Raw genomic sequence first — 26971 nt, 5'->3', positions numbered from 1 at the left:
TCTTTTCCTACAAGTCCCTTTTGCCGAGTCGAAGAGCGCCTGCGAGGAATTTTTGATTGGGGAATTTCTGGGATGGAACGCACAGAACAAACGATGTAAAAGCCTGTGAAGACACGTATACATGAGAAGACCAACGGATCTCGAAGCCCCCAAAAAGCAGAGCGTCAAAAGAGAAGGATCCCCGTCTTCAGATGGAAATTCGACCTCCAATGAATACCCAAACCTGTCACAATGGCAGCAACTGTTTCTTCGAAATAGAACGCAAAACTGACAGACTCGTCTGCCCATACAGGTCGCCTTCAGGAATACCAGGTCATCGGCCGGTCGTTGCCCACCGATGCGAATCCGACGCCCAAGCTGTACCGCATGCGCATCTTCGCACCCAACACCGTGGTCGCCAAGTCGCGCTTCTGGTACTTTTTGTCCAAGCTGCGAAAGCTCAAGAAATCCACCGGTGAGGTCGTGTCCCTCAACGTCATCCACGAGAAGCGGCCCTTGAAGGTCAAGAACTTCGGCATCTGGATCCGATACGACTCGCGATCCGGCACGCACAACATGTACAAGGAGTACCGAGAGATGAGCCGCACCGACGCCGTCGAGGCCCTGTACCAGGATATGGCTGCCAGACATCGTGCCCGATTCAGGAGCATCCACGTACGTTTTCCCCCTTTGCCAGTGTCTTCTCCCTTTCTCCCTGCTCTTTGAGAAAAATCCAAATTTCTCCCAAACCCTCCACCTTTTCCTTTCGAAATGTCCCCCAAAAAATTTATTCCTTGCTAATAATACGCCATCTAGATCCTCAAAGTCGTCGAGATCACCAACCCCAACGACGTCAAGCGACCATACATCAAGCAGCTGATTACCCGCAACCTCAAATTCCCGCTCCCCCACCGCAGCAACCGCTCAAAGAAGCTCTTCACCTCCAAGAGACCCACCACCTTCGCCTAAGCTTCACGTCGATCCTCCAAAGAGTGAATTTGCCGAGCGTTGATGTGTGGTTCTTGCGACACGGAGGGTTAACGGTCTAGATTCGCAGTTACGGAAGAGGAGATGTTGGTTTGAGGGGCTGTAACGGGGGTCATTGAAAACATTGTGACACGAGAATCTGAAAAAACGGGGAAGAGGGTTTAGAACTATTCGAGGCTGAGGAGTCCAAGCAAGCCATCGGACGGATGAGGGTAGAGACACCTCGAACAAAACAATGACGACGGTGTGAAAGCGAGAGACTGTGTGTGTCGGGTTTTTTTCTTAAAACTTGCATTGCCTGGATGACGACCAATGAAGGACCGGAGCAAAAAAAGAATATTGATCAATCCAATCCAATCCAATCCGATTCAATCCAAAGCTCAATCATTCGGTCAGTCTGCAAGTCGCAGAGACATGCTTCTCTCTGCTGCGGGTTTCTCGGTGGTGAAGGCTAATACTCGGCTCCCCAGCAGAATGGATCGCTGGCAAAATGAATGCAAGAACTTCCACCTCGATGGAAAAATCCCAAAATGATAATTGAACCCCGTACGTAAAATGCGAGCAGACAATGTCTCACTCCTTTCACAGCCAGAAAAGGTCGTGGTCATTTACTAATGGGTTCTGTCGTCTCCTTGCGTATTAATTCTTTGTCATTCGGCCGTGCTCAAAGTGCTCTGTCTCTCTCCCTCTCTTCTCCTTCTCCGCTGTCTGCCTTTCCTAAACTTCCCCTCTTCATATCCACATATTACGAACAAGCCAAAGCTCGCTATCAAGGGGCTACACACCAAAGAGATAAAAAGTCCTTCGACCCCAATAGCGCGTGTGGTTGCACCATCGGCGAAGATCGACCGAATAGCCGTAATGCTGCCAATCCATTCATTGCGCTGCTCGTCAATCGCTACCATCATGAAAGAATCACATCTTCCTCCTCCTTTGTGGCGTATATCGCGTCATTGTACAACGTACAAGGCTATCCAGTGTTTGGCGCACTCAAGACAAGAAGTTTGAGATTGTGGAAAACTCTTGCCAGGAGGATTTGCACACCTTGTGGCACACAGGGACACACCGAAGGGCCTGTAAGACGCAGAAGATATATGACATTCGTGATCCACCACTTTGTTCTCCTCTTGCTCCCTCAAGTGCTCCCAGCGTGGCTGCTCCCAGTGTGGCGATGTTCCTGCTCGTCCTGTATATCCAGAGTAGGATGCATCGCCTGTCGAAGCAAAAAGTACTCAGAGATCGCTTCCAGAACACAGGGGTCGCGACCTATTGTTCGTTGCGGCGAGGTGCTCTGGCCGTGATGATATGGATTTGGTTGTAGACATGGACATTAGTATCGGCAGCCTGGCCTAGTGCTTCATTGCAAAGCCGTTTGACGTGATCAGGAGGCCAATTAGAGAACGTGCACAGAGGCGCAAGGCTGATGGCTTCAAGTCCATAGGCACCTCCACCGTTCCAGTCGGGACCCATCATCAGCTGCCACCATTGTGACATGCGATACATATAGTCCTCGTTCTTGCCCCAGGTATTCAACGGAATCTGGAATACGATATGCTGGACATCCCTGAACCCCACGCGCCTCAACGTGTCCACTGCTGATGGATCCCAGTGCAGACGACGACCGGCTGCTTCGTACGTAGACTTGATGTAGAGATCCCACCACTCGGTCAGTTTGCCATGTTGTAGCGTACCGTCATCACACCGAGGCTCGAAATCAAACTCGACCCATTCAAAGTAACCCCCGGGAACGAGATGGGCGAAAATTTTCTCAAAGAGCCTGTCCCAGTTTGCCACACTGCCCAATCCCATTTGAAGGTGAATAAGATCCCAAGATGCTTCGCCCAAAGCCCACGGACCCTCGTAATCCCAGGGCACGGTGTAGTCGACGGAATCACTGGGATTCGGTGGCCCTTGGAATTGTATGTCAACGCCCCTGAACTCTGCATCCTTGAAGGTGTGTGACATGTCGATGATCCAGACGCCGGTGCCGCAACCCAAGTCGAGGACTCGAGGCCGACGAGGTCGATCGTCCCACCCATCTGTCTGGATCCGGAGAATTTCGTGCGGGACTTCCGTGATTCGTCGATGCTTTGGTCTGAGGACCTTGAGCATTGTGTGCACCATATCCATCCTTCTCTTCTCGGCCTCGTCGTGGGGAAACATATATTGTCCACTGGAGTCAATCTTGTGTTAGCCGTTTCTAGGTGGTAAAATTTGAGGTGCTTACATTCTGTAGGCGCCATATTCTCGGCCAAATCGTTGCACCCTCGTCCTCCAGGGAGGCAGTTCGGGAGTCATCGCTGGTGTTGAGGAGGGTTGTAAATGGACTTCGAAGTTTGGAGGGACAAAGAAGTTGGATGCTTGGGATTGACCGTCAACCATCTTTTGTCCGTATATACCTCGACGGAGGTGGCCAGTTTAGGCTAGAGAATGGGCCACCCAAGCGTTGCCGTCACAGATTTTGTGACACTTGGTGACCCGGGTTAGAAGATGAAGTGGCTAGGATTCGGGTGGTGAGTGCAGAGGTGCCCGACTAGGTCCCCAGAAAACCGGCCGTTCTCAAATCAACCAGCCCAGCGAAGAGGGATTGTATCACCACACATGAAAGCTGTTGCTTGGTGTTTGCGCCCGATGCGCGACTGAAATGCCGGGCGCACGAAAGAAGTGGCTTGCAGCGAAATGACTGATAGACAAGACACAGAGGGAGCGAAAAAAGGCCTCAGGTGGTCTTCTTATTTTCCATAAATGGCTTCTGGCTAGGCGATCAGCGTAGCCCAACCCTTGTAGGAGCAGATTCGAAGGATGTGGGTATGTTGTATTGCGCTGGACTCTTCTCTTGCGTACTAGCTTGACCACTGAGCATTTGACATTCGTATTCAGGTTTGACGAAGCAGCGGGTCAGGGCTTGTGCGATGCATCCTGAGGGGACGGGAGGGAGGGGATGGGGGGCATGGTAAAATCCCACCAGTTCACACGAAGGAGGGCCGATCTCGTCAGATGAAGAATTGCGAGCCAGCAAGAGCATCCACAAGAAGGGTAGACATCGGCATTAGGGTGGAGAACTCGGACAGCGTACAACAGGCCGGTGGAGTGACGCAAAAAAAGTCAGGCAGTCGGGGGGAAACCCAACTGACGTCCAGATTTTGTCGTGGAAGAGACGGCTGAATGCTCCGAAACTGGGATGAGAAAGCTAGGGTGCCGTGAGTGCTTGCTCACAGTAGTCTGGCTGGAGAGGACAAGTCGTCGAAATGCGCAAAGAGGCTTGCAGAAAGCAGCCAACCATCAAGGGCATCCCTACGAGTCTGAGGTACTGTAACTCATCTGAATAGCCAAGTGGGTTACGGGTCGTTGCGCCCGCTAGCAAGCCAGATAGTGGATGACAGGCGCAGGTCGCCCAAAAGGAGTGAGTAGAAGTTGTAGATGTTTCCATGCCTAGATGCCCGGGTAGGTAGGCGTGGCAGCTGCCACCGGTAGCAACCCCGCAGCAATTATTGTTTGCATATCAAGGTGCACGTCGGTGGGGGGTCCCTGTGTCCTTACTTGTCAAGTGAGCAAGGGAATTAATTGACCAGGGGCTTTCCAGACTGCTGGGACCCCGTTCTGTAGGTCATCATTGACACCCGGCACCGCCGGGGCCTGGCAAAAGGAGGGGGGATGCTTGATTCCAGCGCGAGCCGAAGCGTCTTAACTAACCTAATAGCGAATGGGCACTCCCGTAGCTGGTTGGTAGAACCTTCCCAACACAGTGTGCCCCGGAGAGTGGCCCGAGTCTCCCAAGTCCAACGCTCCCTCTTTTTCCTCGGGTCTCCCTGATAGGTATAAGCAGCCCAAACATCGTTTGCTCGCTTAGCACGGCTAGGTGAGGTTAGTTACCTGCAGTGCAAGTACAAGTACCTCGTACCCTCTTCCTATGTGGCATTTATAGCTGGCTTTGAAACAGACTCAAGCCCTGGCTCTGTGCTGTCAACCCGACCGAGTGCAAGTGAGTACAAGGACAAAGGACTGTACATAGTGTTTGGGCTATTTTCTCCTTGCATTGAGCCTTGTGGCCACAGTAGCGGGCTCTTGGTAGAGAGGATTACTCCCAAGTAGCTGCTTAGGCTATGACTTCTCACGACCTTCCTAACAGAGGTGAGGGGCTTGCATGCACTTTCAACCTACGACTACCTTTCAGGACATCCTAGTGGCCCTGAAGGGGGAGAGCGTGACTCTTCGGCATGCTTGTGGGCCCCGGGTGCCCCGTAGCCTATGAACTCGGTACTCGTTCTTGGTGGTGCTAGGCACCAGATCTCTACCCCTCCGTACAACCTCAACTGACTCGTGCAGTGCCTCGTGCTCCCGTACAAATTCCTCGTACAGTAACTGCGCTGATCACTGTGGGAAAATCAAGCCACCATCATTGTTATCTTGTCCATGATTCGTTGCCTACAACCACTAACTACATCCTTTGAACTCAATATCTGTACTCTTTTTTCTTCCCAAATCCCGTTCATTGCCTGTATGCCTTGCACACCGCCAGTTGTTTCCAGCATTCGTCCAAAAGGCTGAAGCGGTTCTATCACTGTCCTGACCCCCCGACTGGTCCAACCTAGTGCGCCGCCCTCTCTGCGATATGCTCCAACTCTACCAACCGCTCGCCAGCTGTGCGCCATCCACGCATGAAGACGTCTACATTTTTGCAATAGCCCCCGTCGCGGGACGCGGACTTGCTGCCATCACTTCTGCCGATGAGCTTCTTCTCCTCGATAGGGACAACCTGGCGGTTTCCAACCCCATGGGGATTCAAGGGGTGCCCCATAGGCTCTCTTCTTTGGTGGTTGACGAGCAGGGAACAAGTCTGATTTGTGCTGGAGACGATGGGACCGTGGCAATTTTTGACGTCCGAACTCAGTCCAGTGTTGCCCACTTCAAGTCGGGTGAGGAAACAGACAAATCCCCTCTCATAGTGGTGCTGAGGCTAACCGACTATATCTGCTGCAAGCCAAACCTGTCAATTCTCTGGCTCTCAGGCTGAACGATGTGGCTCTTGGCAGCGAAGCGCTCGTATCCGTCTGGTAGGTCCACATCTGGCTTTGTGTCACATTCGATCCCGTTTCCGTGCTGCCCAAGCAAATCAGCAACTGACCCAACCTGGTAGGGATCGAAGACAAGCGAAGGTCAGATGGCAGAATGCTGAGATCAACGATGAAATCACGGCATTGGGCTTCCACCCCTCCAGGGATAATCTGCTTCTGAGCGGAGGCGATGACGGTGTAGTCTGCGTGTTTGACACCCAAATTCAGGAAGAGCAGGACAGTCTGCTTCAGGCCGTCAACCATGGTCCAATTCACAAGGCAGGCTTCTTGGGACCAACAAATCTATACGCTTTGAGTTCGGACCAGAATCTGGCGCTGCACTCTCTCACTGTTGATGACGCAGATGCGGAAACAGATCAACCAGCACCGGATCAGTTGGGCGATCTGAGACCAATTATCCCCTGTGAATATGTGATTGACATCCTCCAAAGCGGCACGGACCATGTCGTGGCTTGTGGCTCGCATAGGTGCGTATAGCCTCGCTCCACCGCTGCCGTCTTCTCTCAACCCTGACTCTTCTGGCAGCAATTCTCGTGTTGACTTGGTCCGAGTGGGCCGAGGAACAGGCCTCAATGTGGACCAGCGAATCGTCCTCGAAAATGCCCATGGTGGAGAGGTTGTTCGATCAATATTTGCAGACGAAACCGTGGGTCAACTAACCTTGTCGATCTCTGCAAGCTCATGCTAACAGCCTCCGCAGGACGGTACAATTTTCACGGCAGGCGAAGACGGACGCATTATGGCATTTCGTCCATACGGCAGCGGTCTACCTATCACTCCTGTTAAAGGCACGAAACCCAAGAAGGTCACAGATACGAGATACAGACCCTACTAGATCGACCGCGCCTTCATCCAAGGGACTCATAATTCGGGCCTTCCTCGGGGCCAGAAGGTCAATGACAACAGACTGGGATCGGGCCTTGCCTTCCGAGAAACCAGCGCAACAAACCGTCGGAACAACGCCGCTGGAGGTGTTGACATGTTTGCCTTCATTCTTCGACATGACAACCCATAGCATAATTCGCTCAACATCATCCTGCAAGCATGCATCACTTTCTCATCTGCAGTCTTATACTTATTCAGGTTGCCCAGTCCCTCGGTGTCAACTGTCCCTGTGGCTGGCTCTTGGAAGAACAGCGCCATGTTTATACGCACCGGCTTTATCACAATTTCACCCAATATCCCGATATTGATCTGCTTCTCAACAATCAAGAGGCTGCCACGTTCAACCGAGATTGGATGATCTACGATTATTAGCAGCGCGCCGACAATCCAACCATCCGCTTGAACGCGAAATATGACTGGACAAATGTCAAGATCAAGGGGAAACACCTTGTCATGAGGCAACGTGGCTACAGCCGGGAAGACCTGGGTGCTTACGCGACGGTCAGCATTGCCGGTATCCAGAGTCGACAGATTGACATGCTCTACGGAACCTACCGAGCAGTTTTCAAAGTCGAGGGATCCAACGGTGGCGCCTGTGCGGGATTCTTTTGGTATCGTGTTAGCAGCCTCACGCTCTCCTTCTCCGCCTGAGGCTGGGATCTAACTGCGGCGCAGGACGACCGATCAGAAATTGACATGGAGATTGTCACAAAAGGCACTTCGCTTGTGAACAACACGATTAGCTTCACTTCACATCCGTCTAGTGCGCCAGATGGCTCTCCCGTCCCAGGCGCGACCTTGGCCAAGTCATTAGACGATCCCCAATTCAGCACAGATGTGTTTCGCGAATATCGCTTTGACAGCCACCCGGACCTTGGGGTCGCTTTTTACGTTGATGGCAAGCTTGTTCACAAGAATACCAACAACGTCCCAAAAGAGGGCGGCAACCTACAACTCAAGTTATGGGCAGATGGGAACCAATGGTGGAGCGGAACGCCTAGCACTTCGGACGTATTTATGACTGTCGGGAGCGTCGTTGCATACTACAACAGCACTAAGCTGGACCCCGGTTGGTTGGACAATTGTAAAGCTGCCGGAGGCCCAAGCAAAAGCACTATGTGCACCATCTAACTGCCCGTTTTTGACTATTTTGCAGCCGTGCTCGAGAGACACAAAGGATAGGAGTCGAATAAAATTCAGCAAGTCTGTCCCGTCCCAAGATCCATGCGTCGTTTACGTGATGAAAAAAGGTTGGACAAGCAGTCTATCCAGCCGCCCAACCCGTCGTCTCTCCTCGACTCGGCTCGTGTCTCGGCCGCCACTACCTCGTAGATCTGCCCCAGTCGCCATGGTCTGGCATCGGCCCGCACCGAACAGCAGCCGTTGTCGCTTCTTGGGCCTCCACCGCTAATCACAGTAAGAAGAGACCAAAGCATGAACGACACAGGCAACGGAGAGGGATGCGGCACAGTGGCAGACCTAGGTGGTTACTTGGTGGTCACATGTACTATTAGAAGCGATTTCTATTCCGGCGAGTTTTGATAGTCGACACATCCTAGAACCACACAATTGTCAAGGAAATTCCGTGGGAAAATAAAGTGCTCGTGTAGCCTTGTGCGTTCGCTTTTTGCCCCTTCTGCCCTTTTGCCCCCACAGTGAACCGTCGACAGCTTCACTTGGTGACGGACTAGATATCTGCTTCCACTTTATTTCGGTGCCCCAAAGGAAGGATTCATGGGTGATTAAGTTGTCTTGATTCCTCCAGCCAGCTAGCAGCAGGACTCTGAAGGACGAAGAGGGAGAGGGAGAGGAAGAGGGAAATGAATGAACACTCATTCTCATTCTCGCAACTCGTATAGATCCTTGAACCAACTCTTCTCGGCTCCGAGCAAGGCTCTCGGCTCGCCCACTTCGACCACCCTGCCCTGGCTCAGGACGGCGACCCGATCCGAGTCCTCGATGGTGTTTAGCCGATGCGCCACGGCGATGACGGTGCAGTCGCGGAACCTCTCGCGGATGATGCGCTGCATGAGCCGGTCGGTCTTGACGTCGACGTTTGCGCTGACCTCGTCCAGCACGACGACTTTGCTCTGCCGCACCATGGCGCGGGCGAGGCAGAAGAGCTGGCGCTGGCCGTGGCTGAGAAAGTCGGGCGTCATGGTCGCGTCGAGGCCGCCTTTTTCTTGGATGACGGCCCAGATCTGGCATTGGGTTAGTGTCGCAATGAAGATTGCGTCGCGGTCGCAGTCACGACGGCTCGAGGGATTTCCGGGTTCTGGTGCATTTGCAGCCGTCCACGGGTCCATGTTGAACCGCACAGACTCGGTCGTCACCCACCACGGTTCCTGTGGAATCACGTTGAGCTTCGCGCGGAGTGTCTCGCGCGGAACACGAGAGATGTCGACCCCGTCGATCTGGATCTGTCCACTGCGAAACTCGAGCAGGTGGAAGAGACTGGCCAGCATTGAACTCTTGCCACTTCCCGACCGCCCACAGATGCCCAACTTCTCACCACGTCGCACCTCCAAATTGATGTCTTTCAGAACCAGCATAGAGTCCTCCGAGTAGCTGGCTCCAAACCCCGTGAAGTTCAATTGTCCGTGCTCTGGCCATTGGGTTGGCACCTGCTCGACTTCCCACGCCTTGTGCTCGGATTCGATATTCGTGACAAAATCCCTCAGGCGGCTGATGGCTCCAATGCTAGTCTCCAACAGGGTCCAACACCGGACCAAGTTTGTCAAGTTGCTGCTCAGATTGACCGTGCTCAATAGACCCAGTCCCACGAGGCCCGGCCCGATGGATTCCCTCTTCGCCACAATAATCACCATCAGTATTGTCACAAGCCCCGTCACCAAGAGATCCAAGACGACCCCGAGCCACTGTTGGATACAGTACATCAAGTAGAATGGCCGTTGGCTTCGGTCCAGCAGCTCCAGATTTCGCTCGGCGAACTTATCTGCCCAGCCAAAAGCACGAACGCTGGCCAGTCCGGCAGCCGTCTCGCCAAACAGTGTGTACAGCGGGGCCTTCTCCTCCAGGTCCAAAAGACGCATTTGGCGGCTCGTTCGCAGATAGTATTTTTGGATTCCATACATGGCCGCGAGGACGAAGGGAATAGTGGCAGCAAAATACCCCGTGCCAGAGGCAGCCATCAGTCCAAGCCCGGCAACACAGGATACGAAAGAGAGCACGAAATCGGCATACGAGAATGGCAGCTCGGAGTCGACAAGTGCCATGTCCTGGCCAAATCGGCTCGTGGCAGATCCAATGTCGGTGCGTGTGAAGAAGGATAACGGCGCGTTCAGGACTGCTTCCAGAAGGCTCAGATGGAGGTTGCTAGAGCTTTTCGGTTGCATGTTGAGAAGGATTTGAATCACCAGGAGCACGATGGCTATTGCGGCAATGATGCATGCTATACCGAAGATGATGATGAATATGGTCGCTTGCGAAGGAGTGTCGCCCGGGAATGCTTTGACCAACACGCCTGGTGCCTGGCTGGCAATGACGAAGAGAAATGCCCAGACAAGAGAGAGCAAGCTCGAAAGATAGCCGCAGGCACGAAACCAATGCTTGTATGAGGACCATTCTCCGGTCCTTCGCATGAGATCTTGAGCATTTTCATTCTCCTCTTCGACAGTCTGCGATCCCGTGGACACTTTAAGGAATGTTCCAACCTCGGGGGAGGACTCGACTTCTTCTTGCGTGGGACGTCGATGCTCCTTTCTCGATTGAACGTCAAGGCTATGGACGTAGCCACGCTGACTTACCAGGTGGGGATAGCTGCCCTGTTCGCAGATTCGACCATTCACATCGAGACTCACAATGCAATCTGCATGTGGAAGACGATGCACAGCGTGTGTGACCAAAATAACCGTGGTGTTCTGCCGTCTCAGCGGTCCGGAACGACTGAAGAGTTTCTTGAATATCAATTCCTCCGTGTCGTTGTCGAGGCCTGAGAAGACGTCGTCAAGCACAAGGATGGATGCCCTGGAATAGACAGCTCTAGCGAGAGCAAGTCGCTGTTTTTGTCCACCGCTCAGGGAAATACCTTTGGAACCGATCAATGTTTGGTCACCCTTTGCAAGGACGGAGATATCCTCCGCTAGTCCACAGCAATCGATGACTTCGTGGTACCAGGAGTCACCTTCGTATGGGATATTCCTTGAATCCGGGCCGCGAATGGTGTCCCTGATCGTGCCATTCTGGATCCAAGGCTCCTGATCAGCAAAGGCGACAGATTGAGTTCGAACATAAACAAACCCATGGGACACCGGGGTCTCGCTCAAAATACCCTTGACCAAAGTGGATTTTCCACATCCCACGGGACCAACGATCATGGTGACGGTACCAGCATGGACGGATAGATCGATATCCTGCACAACAGGCGGACCATGCTCAGTCCAACCAAAAGAACAATCTTTGAGAACTAAAGCCTCTTCTACAGTGCTACTGCCAGCACTTCGCAACCCCCTCATCTCGAAAGCCTCAGTGCCCACAGTAGGCCCGGCCCAGTGCCCGTCCGAATTATCGTGGTTCAACAATGAAAGCCGATTGTCGTGGCGAGAGTTAGAGAGTAGATATTGCTGTATCCGTTCAAAGCATGAAAGCGAACTTGCTAATTGAGGACAGCTGTACAACAGATTCTGCATGGGGCTTTCAATCAAGCGGAATATGGTTAAAATGCTGAACGCGGTCGCTATATCGAGGGCTTCTCCGGTGTTGCGAGACCTGATGTAGTAGACCAGGAAAGTTGCAAACGGTGCGAAAACGATGTGTCCATTTTGGATGAGAACTTGATAATTGTTGATGATACGATACTTTTTGCATTCGCTGATCTCCCACTGTCGAAGTCCCTGAGTGCGATCCCTGATGATCGAGGACATGCCGAGGAGTTTGACGTTCCTTATAGAATGTAGCAAGGCCGACGTGAACGAAACACGAGTCTGGACTGCGTTCAGCCATCGCTTTTGATACCGACCGATTACTTTGACCACCCAGGCGGTCCCCAGCATCGAGAGGACATAAACAATCGCTGGAGCATAGCATGCACTGCCCAGGCGCTGATACAGCAGATATATGGCGATTGAAACTTCGACAATGCTGGCCCAGGTGGTATGCACAAACACGAGTGGATCAACAATCCTCTGTATATCGGATGACATCAAGGTCAAAGACGCTGACGGGTCGACTGTGACGATGCTGAGCTCAAGTGACTTTTGGTAGAGCAGAGAAACCAGCCCGCCTCGAACTTGGGTAACACAACGATTAAGGAGATGACGAGACATGGCCTCCAGAATAGCTTGAGCGAGATAGACCAGGAAGTATGCTCCTGTCAGTCCCCACCCGAGAGCGGCCGTCTGAGTGGTGCGGTTGGAAACATACTGAATCGTTTGCTGAACCAGGAATGGCTGCGCAAATTTGGCGCCTATGAGGAAGAGGCGAGGGCAAGCCGAGACCAAAAGCTGCCATCTCAAGACATATGCCGACACGAAGCAGAGAGTGAACCGGCGATGTTCCTTTGTATCTTCCCAGGCTCTTCTGAAACGTGCAGCAACATTTGCCGACGTCAGTTTTTCATCCAGGTTATACAGGTCGTCAACTCTCAGAGTCTTGCTAAACCCCAGCCTTAGAAGAGGGTTTAGCCACCAGAACACGGATTTGTTATAGATACCACTAGTGGCTTCCAGAGGAAGATCACGATATGGTTCCAGGAGTATTCCACGCTTCTCGACCGCTTCAGTGACCAAGACTCCCAGTTTTATCGCCAGCGACAGGGACAACAGATTGGCAATGCTTTTGGCGGCATATCCGCGGAGCAGACAGAAGGTCCGGAGCTGGACAGCGCCAAACAGCAACGAAACGATCAGGTAGAGCCCAATGATGGTGGAAGGTGTCACTGAACGCGAGTGCTCGAAGCACGACAGAACAAAAAGTACGCACGATGCTGCAAAGTCAAGTGCGGCTGCTGCAACAGAAGCCTTTGTTGCTACCTCGGAGTTTGTTGCTCGAGCGAGAAGCACCGTCAGTTGTACTGTGACAAATGCAGACAGGAGTACCTGTGAGGGGTGAGCTATTCTGCCAATCCAGCTCTGTAGAGTAGTTCTCACAAGCTTGGTTAACCGGCTTAAGGAGGTATTGACCTTATTCGGTTTGCTTGTCAGCCACGCTGCCCTTGCAGTGGCAGAGACAAGGAAGAGGGCCGCAGGGAGAATTGTGAGAATTGTGTCTTCAAAGAGGACTGTAAAGTCAAAGCTCCTGGACGGACCCTCGTATGCGGGACCGAACAGTGAATCTGAACTGTTGGATAGCAGGTAAGCCATTCTCACACGACAAACCTACCTCGATGTAAGCACATTGTGTAGTATGAGGTTGGATGTGGCCCTCGAGTATTGATATGTGTCTGGCCAGAATGATGCTGCCTGACCGAGCACGTCACTCAGCCCATGTAGGTTTCCCATGCAGATCATGTCTGTTCCATGTAACATCAAAGGCTCGCTCCCACCTCTTAAGATGTTGGAGATAGCCAGCCAGTCGGCGCAGGGAGAGTTTGCCTGGAGCCTAAAGTGGCATTGACCGTGGGCCGTTTGAGAGAGTCCGCCATTGACCTGTCTGGGATCGAGGAGGGACATATTGTTCTTTAGACGGCACAGTGTCGATAGTAATGACCGACCATTGACAGACCGTTTTTGCGGGACTGCGGCAGAGAAATGAAAATGTCAGACGAGTTTCGAGTCCAGGTTGCGGGTGTGTGGCACCCAGTGTGGCACGTGAAGTGCCCGATATCGGCGAGTACATTCCCCGTCAGACAAAAGAGCAGCAAACTCGCATGTATTCAACGTGCCAATTCAAAGTGAACAAAGCGACCTGAAGTCATAATTACTAGCCACACTTCATCTGCACGCACAACCCAAAAGAGCCAAGATGCCAGCGTACAATATTGTCGTCTTTGCTGGCGACTATGCAGGTCCCGAGGTATGTATCCTGCAGAGGTCGAAGGCGTCGCTAACGGTCGGATGCTTCTAGGTGACCAAAGAGGCTGTGAAGGTCTGTGAAAATCCGAGAGATCTTGAACACCTGTGTTATAATCAGGTCAAATGAATGACGGCAAACAGTGACTGATGGAATGGTGTGCAACAGGTCCTCAAGGTGGTAGAGAAGTGCTCCAAGGATGTCCAGTTCAACTTCCAAGACCATCTGCTGGGAGGGGTGAGTGTGCAGTCCCATCCGGGGTACGAAACCCGCCCATATTTCTGACCTGGTACTGTTCCGCAGTGCTCGATTGACGCCCACGGTACACCCTTGACGGACGAGGCCCTGAGTGCTGCCAAATCCGCCCACGCCGTCCTCCTCGGCGCAATCGGCGGTCCCAAGTATGGCGTGGGCAAGGTCCGCCCAGAGCAGGGTCTCCTCAAACTCCGCAAGGAGATGGGCACCTTTGGCAACCTACGACCTTGCTTCTTCGCCTCTCCCAGTCTCGCCTCACGTTCCCCGCTCAAGGAAGAGGTCTGCCAGGGAACCGACTTCATGATCGTCCGCGAGTTGACCGGCGGGATCTACTTCGGCGAGCGCGTCGAAGGAAAACCCGAGGACGGCGAGAACGAGTGGGCCGAGGACCGCGAACCGTACTCGAGAAAGGAGATCGAGCGCATCACGCGACTGGGAGCCTACCTCGCCCTGGCGAAGAACCCTCCCTCCAAGGTCTGGAGTCTCGACAAGGCCAACGTCCTAGCCACATCCCGCCTGTGGCGCCGGGTTTTTACAGAGACAATGCAGAAGGAGTTCCCGCAGCTCGAATTCGAACACCAACTGATCGACTCGGCCGCCATGATCATGGTGAAGAACCCCCGCGCCCTGAACGGCGTCATCGTCACGTCGAACTTGTTCGGCGACATCATCTCCGACGAAGCCTCCGTCATCCCCGGCAGCCTCGGCCTGCTCCCCAGCGCCAGTCTCAGCGGCATTCCAGACGGCAAGGGACTGTGCAACGGCATCTACGAGCCCATCCACGGCTCCGCACCGGACATCGCCGGAAAGGGTGTCATCAACCCCGTCGCCGCCATCCTGAGCGTCGCAATGATGTTGTTGTACAGTCTGAACATGCCCCGGGAGAGCCTACTCGTGGAGCAGGCCGTGAAGATTGTCATCGAGAAGGGCATCGTCACCAAGGACATTGGCGGAGAAAACACGACCGTCGAAGTCGGCGATGCGGTGGCGAGAGAGCTGGAGAGCCTGTTCAAAGATGTGTGAAGGATGCCGAGAAAGAATCCCCTATCTCTGTAGACTTTAAAACACCCACTCTACGTACCTGAAGGCATGTGGCTGTTCTGTCCAAGGGTTACGGAAAACAGTTACGAATGAAAAGTTGTTCTCTTTGCACAGAAACCCAAACCCTTGTCATTGAACCTGAGAGTCATTGCATCTCGTCAAAAAAGTCCATCCGTCACATAATATAAACGTCTGCTTGTACAGGCCCTTGTAGTCTGGGGCCTGGCTCATCGAGATACATATCACCTCATGATAGATACGAAACCTTTCATCTGGTCTGTTGACCCCGTCGATATTCCCAACACCGTGGTACGCTCGCCCGTGGGTATCCAAAAGCCGAAGATTACCATCGCGAGCGCCCTTCCGTCTCTTCCTGCCCATCCGTCCGTATAAAATCCCAGGATCATGAGCCCAATCGTAGACTTGCACCTCGTAGAACATGGACGACGTCGTCCAGTTAATGCGCGAACCGGTTGCTATCATATCAAGCCCTGCCATGTACCCAATCATGAATTCGTCTGTCGGCTCCTCTTGCTTCGTCGAGGCCAGCTTGTCTTCGTCTATTTGCCGCTCGTCGCCCAGTCCTCCGTCCTGGATCCTCGCCCTCTGCTGGGTCGCGCATACGACCACCTTGCCCGAGCATTTCCAGCATTTGTTCCATCTCCATGGGTATACCAGGCAAGGGGTTTTCTCGACCCCTAACGAAGCCATTTAAAAGGCCCATAGCAGCCTGGCCCGCTTGTGCATAATTGGCCGTCAGCGCTTCACGCGCTTGCTGGATGAAGTTCTGATTCATGTGGTGGTTCGCTCCATTTCCCAGCCCAAACATACGAGCAGCTGGACCTTCACCATCGTCGCCTAGCCCCATTTGTTGCATGCGTCGAGCGAGCTCTTCATCACGGTTGACTTGATCCCGGCGTCGGTCCATTTCTTGTTGATAGCGCATAGGATCCCCCATATTCGCATCAACAGCTTCGTAGTTGAACCACGGGCAGTCGCAGGATTTCCATTTCAGACCACATACCATACAGAATTCAGCCGTGCAGCGGCATGTCATATGATTGCAGCCTTCCTTCAACTCGACCATAGCGTGACAGCTGTAACATCTTTGCCAACCTTTCTCTTTCGCCGTTTCGATGAAAGCCTTTGTCTCCGGGTCCTTGGGGCACTCACGAGTCGTATGCATCTTCTGAGAACAAGTCGGGCAAACCTTTGTTTTGCATTGTTTGCAACGGCCCACTTTCCGGCCATTTTCTATGGTGATGTAGTGTGGTTTAATCCAGGCGCCGCATTTCCGACCCGGACAATAGACTCGATTCTTGGTCTTGTATTCTTGAAACTTGCGGTTCCAAAGTACCTTGAATTTGTCGTCGAACAATTTCTCGACGTGCTTGAGTGCAATGTGCTGATCCGTACAGCACCGAGGTGGCATGTGCGCAGGGTCGGAAACGGACATCTTGAAGACCCGCTTGAGGCATGTATTGCACATGCGGTGCTTACAAGGCAGGAGAGCGGATTGCGCCACTGGAATTTCATCGTCACCGCAAGTGAGGCAAGAGACTTTTCTTTGTGGTGCTGGTTTAGGTGGCAGAAGTCCGCTCAAAAGGCCTGATCCCTTCTTGGGCGTTCCAGTGACCTCGGATTTTGCGACACCCACTTCAACCTTGGGTTTTACAGTTGTAGCGCTTCTCTTGATCTCGGGTTTCTGTGGTTTCTCGGTCACAATAGACATTCGACGTGGTAGCGGATGCGTTTCTTTGCCTGCGCAGGGTACTCTGGAAAATGCAGTCAGCCTGGGGTATGATGCCGGATGAATGAGACCTACTCATCAAAGACGTATACTTCCTTCCTTCTGGCTGGCTCCGTATACCGTCGCTCCGGCGCTCTTCGCGTTGTTTCCGTCTTTTTGGGCTTTTGACTTTGGGATTTCGTTCTCTGGGTACGAGATGTCTCTATCTGTGTTGCGCCCGTGCTGCCTGCGCCGGATGATCTTTCGTTTCTGGAATAAACGTAGTCATCTTCGCTCTCGTCTTGCGCTACGGCTCGTCGATTGCTATCTGTGCGCGTGGTGGAACGGCGCTCAGGTTTTCGATCCTCCCGATCAATGACCTGGCCTCGCACAGCCTTGTGGCGCTCGTCCTTCTCTTCGTCTGCTTCCGACGTCTTTGTCCGTTTTACATACTCGTACTTCATATCTTTTCGGCGTTCCTCGGGAGATTTGGCTAGATATGTGAGTCTGGCCTTTCTGAGGGCATCGATATCGGCGGGACTATCGGCGGTGGCGGGCGATTTCGATGTCGTGCTATCATCCTCGGATCGCTTTCGGGATTTTGGCAGTCCAGGATCACCATGTTTGTGACGAGGAGTCTTCCTTCTCTTCACCTCGTCCCCAGCCATGGCGGGCTTCTTCACTAAAAGCAACCCCTTCAGATGACAGAACACCAAGATTTAGTGCGCTTGGGCCGCGGGATATTGTCGAGAGCCAATCACTGAGATGTGCGAGCGACACCCACTCTCGTCGACTGGTGAGCAAGTTGGGGAGCACGCGGGTGCTGTGTGCTGCAGGGGTCACATCTTCTGGATTTGCTGGCAGAATATGTAGCCTTTGCAATGAAGCGGCCAATAGAGACACGCCAGCTGGCAGGTCGACCTCTGACGCAGGTGTGGTGAGATAGCTCAACCAGCCACCAGCCTCACCAGCCTGATCCTCTTGTCCTGTTAAACATCGTCATTGCTGCAGCCTTGAGCCGGGCTGTCCCTGCAAACATGATTGGATGTCACGGATTAATATTCATGCGAACCCGAGCCCTTGAGTTCCCCTCCAGCGCATCCCTGGTTGGGAGAAGGAGAATAGGATCATCTCAATCCTCGACAACAGATCAAGTCACTTGAATCAATGAGACTTCTTGTGGATTACATTGGCTGTAACTTGTGCCCGTCCGGGTCATTTCCGGGAACCACTAGCAAAACCAATTGCCAGGAAGCTGACTCTCACGCCCTCCCACAACCCGAGTTCCATCATCGGAGAAATCATAAACCCTCCAATGAGGTAGGATTGTTGTAGCTTGCGGATAGAAGCAGCCCTCGAGAAAAGGTCCGCAGAGCATTCCCCGGGCTATCAATTGACGAGACGTGGCGTTGCTCTAATTAGGAAAACCATGTCCAACTCAATCATATTTGCGAATCCGCAGGCTCAATCCTACACACACACGTACGATGCAGATATAACCCTTGCGCAGGCTTTCCACAAGCGCCTCCCCGGGTACAAAAAGACCCCGATTGTCCCCCTGGACGATCTCGCCAAAGAGCTCAATGTCAAAGCAATCTTCGTCAAAGACGAAAGTAGCCGGCTCGGATTGCCGTCTTTCAAGATCCTGGGTGCTTCATGGGGTACTTTCCGTGCGATCGCTGAGCAGCATGGACTTGGCCTTGACTCGAGCCTTGAAGACGCTTCAGTTGCAGCGAAGAGGTCGAGGGCAACACTCTTTGCGGCTACCGAAGGAAACCACGGCCGGGCTGTGGCGCGAATGGGCAAGATACTGGGCGTCCCGGTTCGGATCTTCATGTCCAGATTTGCTGACGATGAGACCTGCCAAAAGATCGAGAGGGAAGGCGCAGAAGTCACGGTCATATCCGGCACCTACGATGATGCCGTCTCAACGGCCTTTGAGGAATCACAGAAGACGCCAAGTGGCCTTCTTATTCAAGACAATGCTTTCGACGGATACGAACAAATCCCGGCCTGGATCGTGGAAGGCTATTCAACACTCTTGCTTGAAGTCGAGGAGCAACTCAATGCCCAGGGGCTGGAAGCGACCATGATTGTCACTCCCATCGGTGTCGGCTCCTTGGGTCACTCTGTTGCGGTCTTTTGCAAGTCTGACGACAGACACATTGGTGTGGTGGCCGTAGAGCCTGAGACTGCTGCATGTTTGCACCAAAACCTCCGATCTGGCGAATGGAACACAATCGAGACATCGGCAACCATCATGAATGGTATGAACTGTGGAACTGTCTCTCCTATCTCCTGGCCAATCCTTTCCAGAGCAGTCGATATCAGCATCACAGTCTCAGACATGGAATGCCATGAATCCATCCAGTATCTCCAATCCCATCATGTCAATGCTGGGCCTTGTGGAGCCGCGGCACTTGCTGCAATCAAAAAAATCAGCTTGACAGATTCTCCTCCCGCAGGATTGTTGAAAGATGCTGTTATTGTGCTGTTAAGCACCGAGGGCGCGAGAAGCTACGCCTCTCCTAGCATAGCTTCTTTGACGTCGATGAGCTCGGACGGCGAGTCACAACCGCATTAAGTCGCCACAGAAAAAGAGAACAACTCGATGAATATGAAGAGCCACGAAAGATGCGCCGAAGAACTCGATAAAGTCCTACAGGCACTTCTGGGATAAGGCGATCTGATGTTGTCTAGAAGTTCTCTCTTGGCCCGTGTTGTCATTGTCAACATCTATAGTAATTGTCGCTGTTACAGTGGTCATCATCCTTCCGGGGAGGCGGCTGTAATTTCGTTTCGAACGTTCACCCCGTCCGAAGAAAGCCCTGGCCGTCCAATTAATGGCGGCCACCCTCCGGTGTTTCTTCGGCACAGGGACCTAGCAGTCTCTTCAATGCTGGGTCATCTATAGCGCCCGGCTATTGCGGTAAGGTGGGCACAGGAGCCTCAGCCTCACCGTGACATGGTGCCGTGCTGTTGGCGGAAGTTATCTACCCATCTTACCTCGAGTACATGCAGTCTTGCCATCATTCAACTTGTGTTGACGCGCAAAGTCTGCCAAATACCTGAGGCTCCCATTGCGAGCGCACGTTTACTCTTCGCCCGTCACCGTCGGAACAAGTCGTTCTCGTGTCTGACTGCCGCTAATTGATCAAAATCAGGTCTACACTACAATCCCAGAATCCTCGACATGTCGGATTCAGAGCCTGAGGACCGAGAACTCCAAGAACTGCTGGAATGGCTCGCTCCCCTCACGTATCATGGTCAACAAGCCGGGTTCGCACAGAAGCGCCATCCCGGGTCGCTTCAGTGGTTTCTAAACTCAGAGCCATACCAGAAATGGGTCCATGCAAAGCCCCATCCTCCGAATCCAGAAGAGCAAGCACAGGATCTCCGAACCCTCTTCTGTCCCGGACCAGCGGGTGCAGGAAAGACAATCCTTGCCTCCACGGTGGTCGAGGACCTCAGCTGTCGCTTTGCGCCCGGCTCCTCTGCCTCGAAGATAGGCATCGCGTACATCTATTGCGTCTTTCATCTTTACGAAGAACAATCTCCCGAGAATCTTCTCCTCCTCCTTCTCCACCAGTTGAGCCCACCACGACTCTTGCCTCTACGTCAGACATGCCACGAGGTTTTTGCCCGCCCGGACGGCGGACCGCCGTCGCTGGCTAATATCGCTGCGACGCTCGAGCGAGCCGTCAGAACGTACGATCGCGTATTCTTTGTTGTGGACGCACTGGACGAGTGTGCGGTAGACCATCGGACCCGATTGCTCGAGGAGATATTTAAGCTGCAGGCCAACAACCCGATTCACCTTCTAGCGACGTCCGATTTGGATCCAGAAATCGCATCGAGGTTTGTCAACACAGCTTCGTTGGAGATCCGGGCCGATCAAGACGACCTGCGATCGTTTCTGGAGCGGTGTATCATGGACCAGCTTCCAGCGTTTCTGGGGGATATGCCCGACCTCCGGCAGGAGATCACTGAGACCATTGCCAGGGTAGCTGATGGGAGGTGAGTTTTGCAAATGTACACGCCTTGGCACCGAGCTTAGAGATCTGTGCTCAGGTTTCTCCTCGCAATGCTCCACATCCACTCCCTGGCTGGAAAGCCGTCACCGGAAGCGATCCGAGCCGCTCTCTCTGGCGTGGTTGCTACCCTCGACACCACTAGTATAGATGAATACAACGCGGCCTACGACGCCGTGATGGAGCGGATTGAGAGGCAGAGCCTAGACCAGAGCGACCTGGCCAAAAGAGCTCTCTCGTATGTACTATGTGCAACAAGACCCTTGACTGTTACTGAACTGCGTCATGCGCTTGCCGTGGAGGCGAGCGACACCGAACTCGAGCGGGCGAGCATGCCGCAAATCGACGCCATCATTGCGGTCTGCACAGGGTTAATCGTTGTCATTGGCCGTGAGCCATGGGGTTCAGATCGTAGTAATTCAGAGGCGGAAGAAGAAGAAGAAGAAGAAGAAGAAGAAGAAGAAGAAGAAGAAGAAGAAGAAGAAGAGGAGGAGGAGGAGGAGGAGGAGGAGGAGGAGGAGGAGGAGGAGGAAGAGGAAGAGGAGGAACTGGACGAAGAAGTAGACGAGACCGCAAAAGTGCAGCTAGTCCACCGCACCACCTACGACTACCTCCAACGGACATGTGAACGATGGCTTCCGGCAAGAGAGAAGCAAATCGCAACGGCTTGCATGGCCTATCTGTCTCTGCGCTACTTCCGTAGCGGCTCGTGTCGTTCTGACGATGATGTAAGGAGACGGCTTCAAACCTATCCGCTCTACTGCTATGCGGCGCTGGGATGGGGGTACCATGCGCGAGTGGCTTTCTCGAAGTTCCCAGACATGGTGAATATGGATTTCGGGTTATTATCTTCCAAACCACACATCGAATCTGCCTTCCAGGTCTTCTTCATGGCCAAGCACAAAGTCCCTTGGTCAGAGTTTCCACATTTTATGGCCGGGATTCATCTGGCAGCGCACTTCGGGATCACCAACCTCGTCTACGCACTCATTCCCTCAGATAGTCGACGTGGAAGGGCGGACTTTTCGATCAACGCTAGGGATGGTCATGGCTGCACTGCACTCGCCTGGGCAGCGCACGAAGGACACGACGAAGCGGTACAGGCCCTCGTTAATGCTGCAAACGTCGATCTCGACGCTCGGGACGGCGAAGGTCAGACTCCAGTATTGCGGGCCACCCAACGCTGCCACATCACCATCATCGAGAGACTGTTGAGTGGCGGCGCTAACCCAAACCTCAAGGATTTCTCCAGGACATCACCCTTATCGTACGCGGCGAAGGAGGGGCATACCGCCATAGCAGACTTGCTCGTGAGACACGGCGCCGATGTAAATGCAGCTACGACCGAGTCTTCGATTGGTCTGCATACGCCCTTGTCGCTCGCGGTGATGCATGGTCATGACGAGATTGCTCGCCTGCTTCTGGCCCAGCTAGGTATTCAAGCAAGCGCCAAGGTCAAACCAAGGAGCATGGGTGATAGAGAGTACACCTCGCTGGAGTTCGCTGTGAAAGGCAACCTCCACAGGGTGGTAGAGTTGTTTCTGTCCCACGCCGACGTCTCCGGCGAGCATGAAGTGCTGCTACACGCGGCAGCGGAGGAAGGCGACGAGCGTGTGGTCCAGTGGCTGCTTGAGATGGACGTCGATGTGAATACCCAATCCGAGCACGGCGATACTCCGCTACACGGCGCTGTGAGGATGCAACACGATGGCGTGGCGGTACTCTTGCTTTCCCCAGCCGGAGTGCTGCCTAACTTATCGAACGATGACGGGGACACAGCGGCGTTGTTGGCGGCACGCTGGGGCCGCGTCCAGGTTCTCCAGCTGATGCTAGCAAAGGGCGCCGACGGGGGAGCCAGGAACAAAAAGGGCCGCACACCCCTGGCCGATGCAGCGGAGAAAGGCTACCTGTCAGTCGTAGAACTCCTCCTTGCTACCGATGGCGTTGCTGCCGACCCGCAGGACCACGAAGGCCGTACGCCACTCTCGCTCGCCGTTTCACCAGCGACACGGATGCGATTTGACGACGCTAGGGGCCGTCGAGCCGTCGTTCGGTGCCTGCTCGACTCTGACCGCGTTGATATTAATTCCCGCGATACACAGGGCCGGACGCCTTTGGCTTTCGCGGCTGGTATGTATAACGCCATGCCAATGGTCGGACTGCTGCTGGGGTACGAGGAGTTGGATGTCAACACCATGGATGAGCAAGGGCGGACACCTCTAGCCTCGGCGGTACGATGGTCTCTGGATGGCACTGCGAGGCTCCTGCTCAAAAGAGGGGCGGATCCCACTCTGGGTGGGTACGATGAGGGAGAGTCACTTCTTTCCTGTGCTGTCAAGAACAGTGCCTCGGACATCGTGAGAACCATTCTTTCCTCTGGCGGTGCGGACCCTGGCCAGAGAGATCGCGACGGACACACACCGCTATGCCACGCAGCAGCGAGAGGTGACGTGGAAATCTTGGACAAGTTACTGACGGTGGGAGGGTTGGACGCCAATGCCCATTGCGAGCACGGCCAAACCCCCCTGCACCATGCGGCCCGCTCGTCCAAGGATACGGATCAAGTTGTTGCTTTCCTGCTCGCACAGACTAATATTGCTGTCGATACCCAAGATGAGGAAGGGCGAACACCACTCCACCACGCTGTCCTGCATGGGGACGAGGCGGTCGTTTCGTCGCTGCCCGGGGCGGAAAACGTGTGCCTCAACTGCAAAGACCGGGAAGGGCGCACGCCGCTCTCGCTTGCTGTTAGCTCTGGGCGTTTATCTATCGTGGAGAAGTTGTTGTCGCTCGATGGAGTGATCGCGGACGCTAAGGATAATACAGGGCGCACGCCACTATCGTGGGCGGTTGGACAAAGATTATGGCCCTCTCACGAGGTGGTGAAGAGGCTGATCCAGAGGGATGACGTGAACCCTAACGCCGAGGATGACAAGGGCTGGACGCCGCTATTGTGGGCCGTACAAGGCGAGGGCGGGTCGAGTTTAATTGAGGTCATCCTAAAGGAGGGGGCAGGCCGTGTCGATATCGATCATGGAGATCGAGAGGGCAATACACCGCTTTCATTGGCCCTGAAGGATCAGAATGAGGTGGTTGCTCGTCAGCTACGGGCGGCCGGTGCGAGGTTGAAGTCAGGTGCAGAAAGTATCGGAGAGAGTGTCCAGAGAGGCTCTCATGTCCTGACGCAAGGCGTCTCCATCGACGGAGAAGATGAAGAGCAGCGGCAGAGAACGGACACAGCAAATGCGAAAGGCGACCGACACGCATTTGAAGATACTTCTGACGAGGGCAATCACCAGGGGAGTACGAAGTTTGGGCCTTCCTATGAGAGCTCGCCGGATCGTTATCGGCGGAGGAGGAGACGTTGGATGAAGATGAATTGGTTTGATGACGATTCCGGCAGTGGCGGGGACAGCGACAGCAACTGGAGCGGCACAGACCCCGAGATATATGACAGATTGTCTGATGATGAAGCCGGGGCCCGATGCAGTAGGAGAACAAGACCTCCGACACCGAGAGAAGTCCATATCGAGTTGGGGGTTCAAGCAGAGGAGCATCACGTTGGAGATGAAGGGCCACTTTGCCATCAATGCAAAACCATCGACCTCAATGCGCTATTCTCACAGCAGCCACAGGGTGGCTTCACTGTTATAGCCGACCTAGGCGAGATCGACGAAAGCTGGAAATCGAGGCGCTGCGCCATGTGTCGGCTGATAGCAGCAGTTTGCCCTTCTCTTATGGGCTATAGACCTGCGAAATACGAGCTGTGCGCTTACTCGAGCAGTGCTACATGGCTGTCGGGGGCTAATGTGGTGGCCCAGCGCCACTTCCAGTCTGACTGGGTCGACACAATTGTCCTCGGCTTAGAGAGTGGACACTGGACCGCCTATTCCGCCCTCAAGAGAGCCTGGAGAGCGAAGGGTTCCCAAATGGGCATCGATCCGTCGGAAATCCTGCCCTTTGGCTTCATTGGCCGTGTTGGGTCAAACGACCCCAACCAGTTGCGTTCCCTCACTTTACACGGTTTAAAGAGACGCCGAATTGACTTCAGCAAAGCTCGTAGCTGGATCGCCTGCTGCGTGGAACACCACGGCAAACGGTGTAACGCAAACACGCACCGGCGGATCCCTCACGCTCGCTTCATCGATTGCAAGACGAGGACTGTCGTTGACCAGGGGGGCGACTCGGAGGCCCACAGATTTGTCGCTTTAAGCTACGTCTGGGGTCCCTCGCCCAAGACGAAAGGCCTAGTGGACCATCACTGCGTTGAGAATGCCGAGCGTGTCGTCGAGGATGCCATCCACGTCACCCTGGAGCTCGGGTATAGGTACCTTTGGGTCGACCGACACTGCATCACCAATGAGGACCAAGAGATGCGCAAAGAGCAGCTCCTGCATATGAACGGCGTATATGAAAGCGCAGAGGTCACCATTGTTGCTGCTGCGGGTCGGAACTCAAGCTTCGGGCTGCCAGGGGTGAGTCGTGCTCAGCTCGGTCGTCCGTACGGTCGAGTCCAGGGCCACGCGCTGACCGCCGTCCCCTGCGAGCCGCGTGAGCAGGTCGAGGAATCGGTGTGGTGGACACGTGGGTGGACGTTCCAGGAAGGCATGCTCTCGCGACGGCGGTTGATCTTTACCGAGCACGAGCTCTCGTACGAGTGTAAGGGCATGGTCGCCCGCGAGGCCGTCGAGCTGCCTATCGACGTCCACAGGCTCGCAGCCACGCGTTATCCGATGCACGAGCACATGCGAGTTTTCCCCCGCAGGAGACATGATGCAAGGACGGGTGGTGACGGCGAATATATCTGGTCCTGCATCGGGGAGTACACCCGACGCCGCCTTACGCTCGACGCCGATATCCTCAATGCCTTTCTCGGCATCCTGCAGGTGTTTTCCGAGCGTAAATCGCCCGTGTACCACTTGTGCGGCGTTCCGCTCGTGCGTGAGAAATCCGCAAACGATAAGGACAAGAGTAGGATTCCAACGCTTCTCGAGGCATTTGCAGTCGGCCTTTGCTGGTACTGGCTGATGCCCGTACCTCGACGCAAGGGATTCCCGAGCTGGTCTTGGACGGGCTGGAAGGGCCGGCGGCACCCGCTTCATGGCCAATCGCGCTCTTCGATTGCTTTTCAGCCCGGACATTCGATTGAGGTTTCCATGGTGCCTCGGGATGTATCGTCTCGGACAGTCTCCTGGGCCGACTTTGAGGCAATGAGTCCGGCAGAGAAGGCCAGTCTCCCCCAGGACTACCGCCTAAGAATCACAGCCAGCACCACCCAGATCAGCCTTTTTCCACAGCATGCATACGACGATGATTGGGGCGCCATCCTGTACAGCGGCGATGACGCGTTTCAGGGCAGGCTGAGTTTGAGTAAAGATCCGAAACAAGATGTTGAGTTCTGTCGCCGGCTGGTTGAAGAGCGCTGGGACGCCATCGTTCTAGGGAATTTAAGGACGTACAGGGAGCATCTTGTTCTACTTCTTGTTGACAAGCTTGATACTGAAACGGTTCGCGAGGCCGAGGGTCTTTGGGAGAGGGTGGGAGTTATCACGCTGGTACATAACAAACTGCAGGATTTTGCGCCAGGAGCGTTCAGGAAGGGGACATTCTTGATCGAGTGAGGGAAAGAAGATACCGCACAAGAGGACAGGAATGTTCTGGAGCCGAGGAGGTAGGTATCTAGTCATCTCGATCAAACAAACTTGGAACTGTTTACCATACCACGCGCTATCTGCCCTCCGACCCTTCACCCTCCGATCCATGGAAGAAGCTGAACCCGGACCCGGACCCGGACCCCTGTCCCGTTCCCCATTCCAGGCATGAACGACTCTCCCCGATCTTTTCCAGTGTCCCCAGCCGCAGGCCACTACTTATATATCTCATATACAATGCAATGCATGAGCGCCATTTGCAGGGCAGGTCGACCGTGAGTGACATTTGGCCCCGAGCCCTCTTCTTCCTCTCCTTCTCCCTCGGGGGGCTTGAAGAGCGGATTTGCTTGGCGGAGGAAGTGGAGGGGA

General features: G+C 54.0%; 9 protein-coding genes across 9 annotated transcripts; 6 read left to right on the top strand and 3 right to left on the bottom strand.

The window, feature by feature from the left end:
- Positions 1-209: 209 nt before the first annotated feature.
- Z517_11773 (60S ribosomal protein L20-B) lies at positions 210-948 on the top strand (the record flags this gene model as incomplete). Its single annotated transcript, XM_013423356.1, has 3 exons — positions 210-225; positions 293-654; positions 796-948. 3 exons carry the CDS (start codon positions 210-212, stop codon positions 946-948), a joined length of 531 nt encoding a protein of 176 aa, XP_013278810.1.
- Positions 949-2232: 1284 nt separating this feature from the next.
- Positions 2233-3348, bottom strand: Z517_11772 (uncharacterized protein; the record flags this gene model as incomplete). Its single annotated transcript, XM_013423355.1, has 2 exons — positions 2233-3139; positions 3194-3348. 2 exons carry the CDS (start codon positions 3346-3348, stop codon positions 2233-2235), a joined length of 1062 nt encoding a protein of 353 aa, XP_013278809.1.
- A 2230-nt stretch (positions 3349-5578) lies between these two features.
- Z517_11771 (uncharacterized protein) lies at positions 5579-6876 on the top strand (the record flags this gene model as incomplete). The annotated part of the gene is made up of 5 exons (XM_013423354.1): positions 5579-5882; positions 5948-6020; positions 6104-6508; positions 6567-6687; positions 6742-6876. The coding sequence occupies 5 exons, from the start codon at positions 5579-5581 to the stop codon at positions 6874-6876; spliced, it is 1038 nt and encodes a 345-aa protein (XP_013278808.1).
- Positions 6877-7379: 503 nt separating this feature from the next.
- Z517_11770 (uncharacterized protein) lies at positions 7380-8057 on the top strand (the record flags this gene model as incomplete). The annotated part of the gene is made up of 2 exons (XM_013423353.1): positions 7380-7544; positions 7602-8057. The coding sequence occupies 2 exons, from the start codon at positions 7380-7382 to the stop codon at positions 8055-8057; spliced, it is 621 nt and encodes a 206-aa protein (XP_013278807.1).
- A 707-nt stretch (positions 8058-8764) lies between these two features.
- Z517_11769 (uncharacterized protein) lies at positions 8765-13246 on the bottom strand (the record flags this gene model as incomplete). The annotated part of the gene is made up of 2 exons (XM_013423352.1): positions 8765-12982; positions 13034-13246. 2 exons carry the CDS (start codon positions 13244-13246, stop codon positions 8765-8767), a joined length of 4431 nt encoding a protein of 1476 aa, XP_013278806.1.
- A 601-nt stretch (positions 13247-13847) lies between these two features.
- On the top strand, positions 13848-15173 carry Z517_11768 (3-isopropylmalate dehydrogenase A; the record flags this gene model as incomplete). Its single annotated transcript, XM_013423351.1, has 4 exons — positions 13848-13898; positions 13950-13970; positions 14064-14132; positions 14199-15173. 4 exons carry the CDS (start codon positions 13848-13850, stop codon positions 15171-15173), a joined length of 1116 nt encoding a protein of 371 aa, XP_013278805.1.
- A 502-nt stretch (positions 15174-15675) lies between these two features.
- Z517_11767 (uncharacterized protein) lies at positions 15676-17588 on the bottom strand (the record flags this gene model as incomplete). Its single annotated transcript, XM_013423350.1, has 2 exons — positions 15676-16966; positions 17017-17588. 2 exons carry the CDS (start codon positions 17586-17588, stop codon positions 15676-15678), a joined length of 1863 nt encoding a protein of 620 aa, XP_013278804.1.
- Positions 17589-18349: 761 nt separating this feature from the next.
- Z517_11766 (uncharacterized protein) lies at positions 18350-19504 on the top strand (the record flags this gene model as incomplete). The annotated part of the gene is made up of 1 exon (XM_013423349.1): positions 18350-19504. The coding sequence occupies one exon, from the start codon at positions 18350-18352 to the stop codon at positions 19502-19504; it is 1155 nt and encodes a 384-aa protein (XP_013278803.1).
- A 609-nt stretch (positions 19505-20113) lies between these two features.
- Z517_11765 (uncharacterized protein) lies at positions 20114-26572 on the top strand (the record flags this gene model as incomplete). The annotated part of the gene is made up of 2 exons (XM_013423348.1): positions 20114-20937; positions 20992-26572. 2 exons carry the CDS (start codon positions 20114-20116, stop codon positions 26570-26572), a joined length of 6405 nt encoding a protein of 2134 aa, XP_013278802.1.
- Positions 26573-26971: the final 399 nt, after the last annotated feature.

The sequence above is a fragment of the Fonsecaea pedrosoi genome (genome assembly GCF_000835455.1).
Source record: "Fonsecaea pedrosoi CBS 271.37 unplaced genomic scaffold supercont1.8, whole genome shotgun sequence".
Lineage (NCBI taxonomy): Eukaryota > Fungi > Ascomycota > Eurotiomycetes > Chaetothyriales > Herpotrichiellaceae > Fonsecaea > Fonsecaea pedrosoi.
This window is presented reverse-complemented; position numbering and strand designations above follow the sequence as displayed.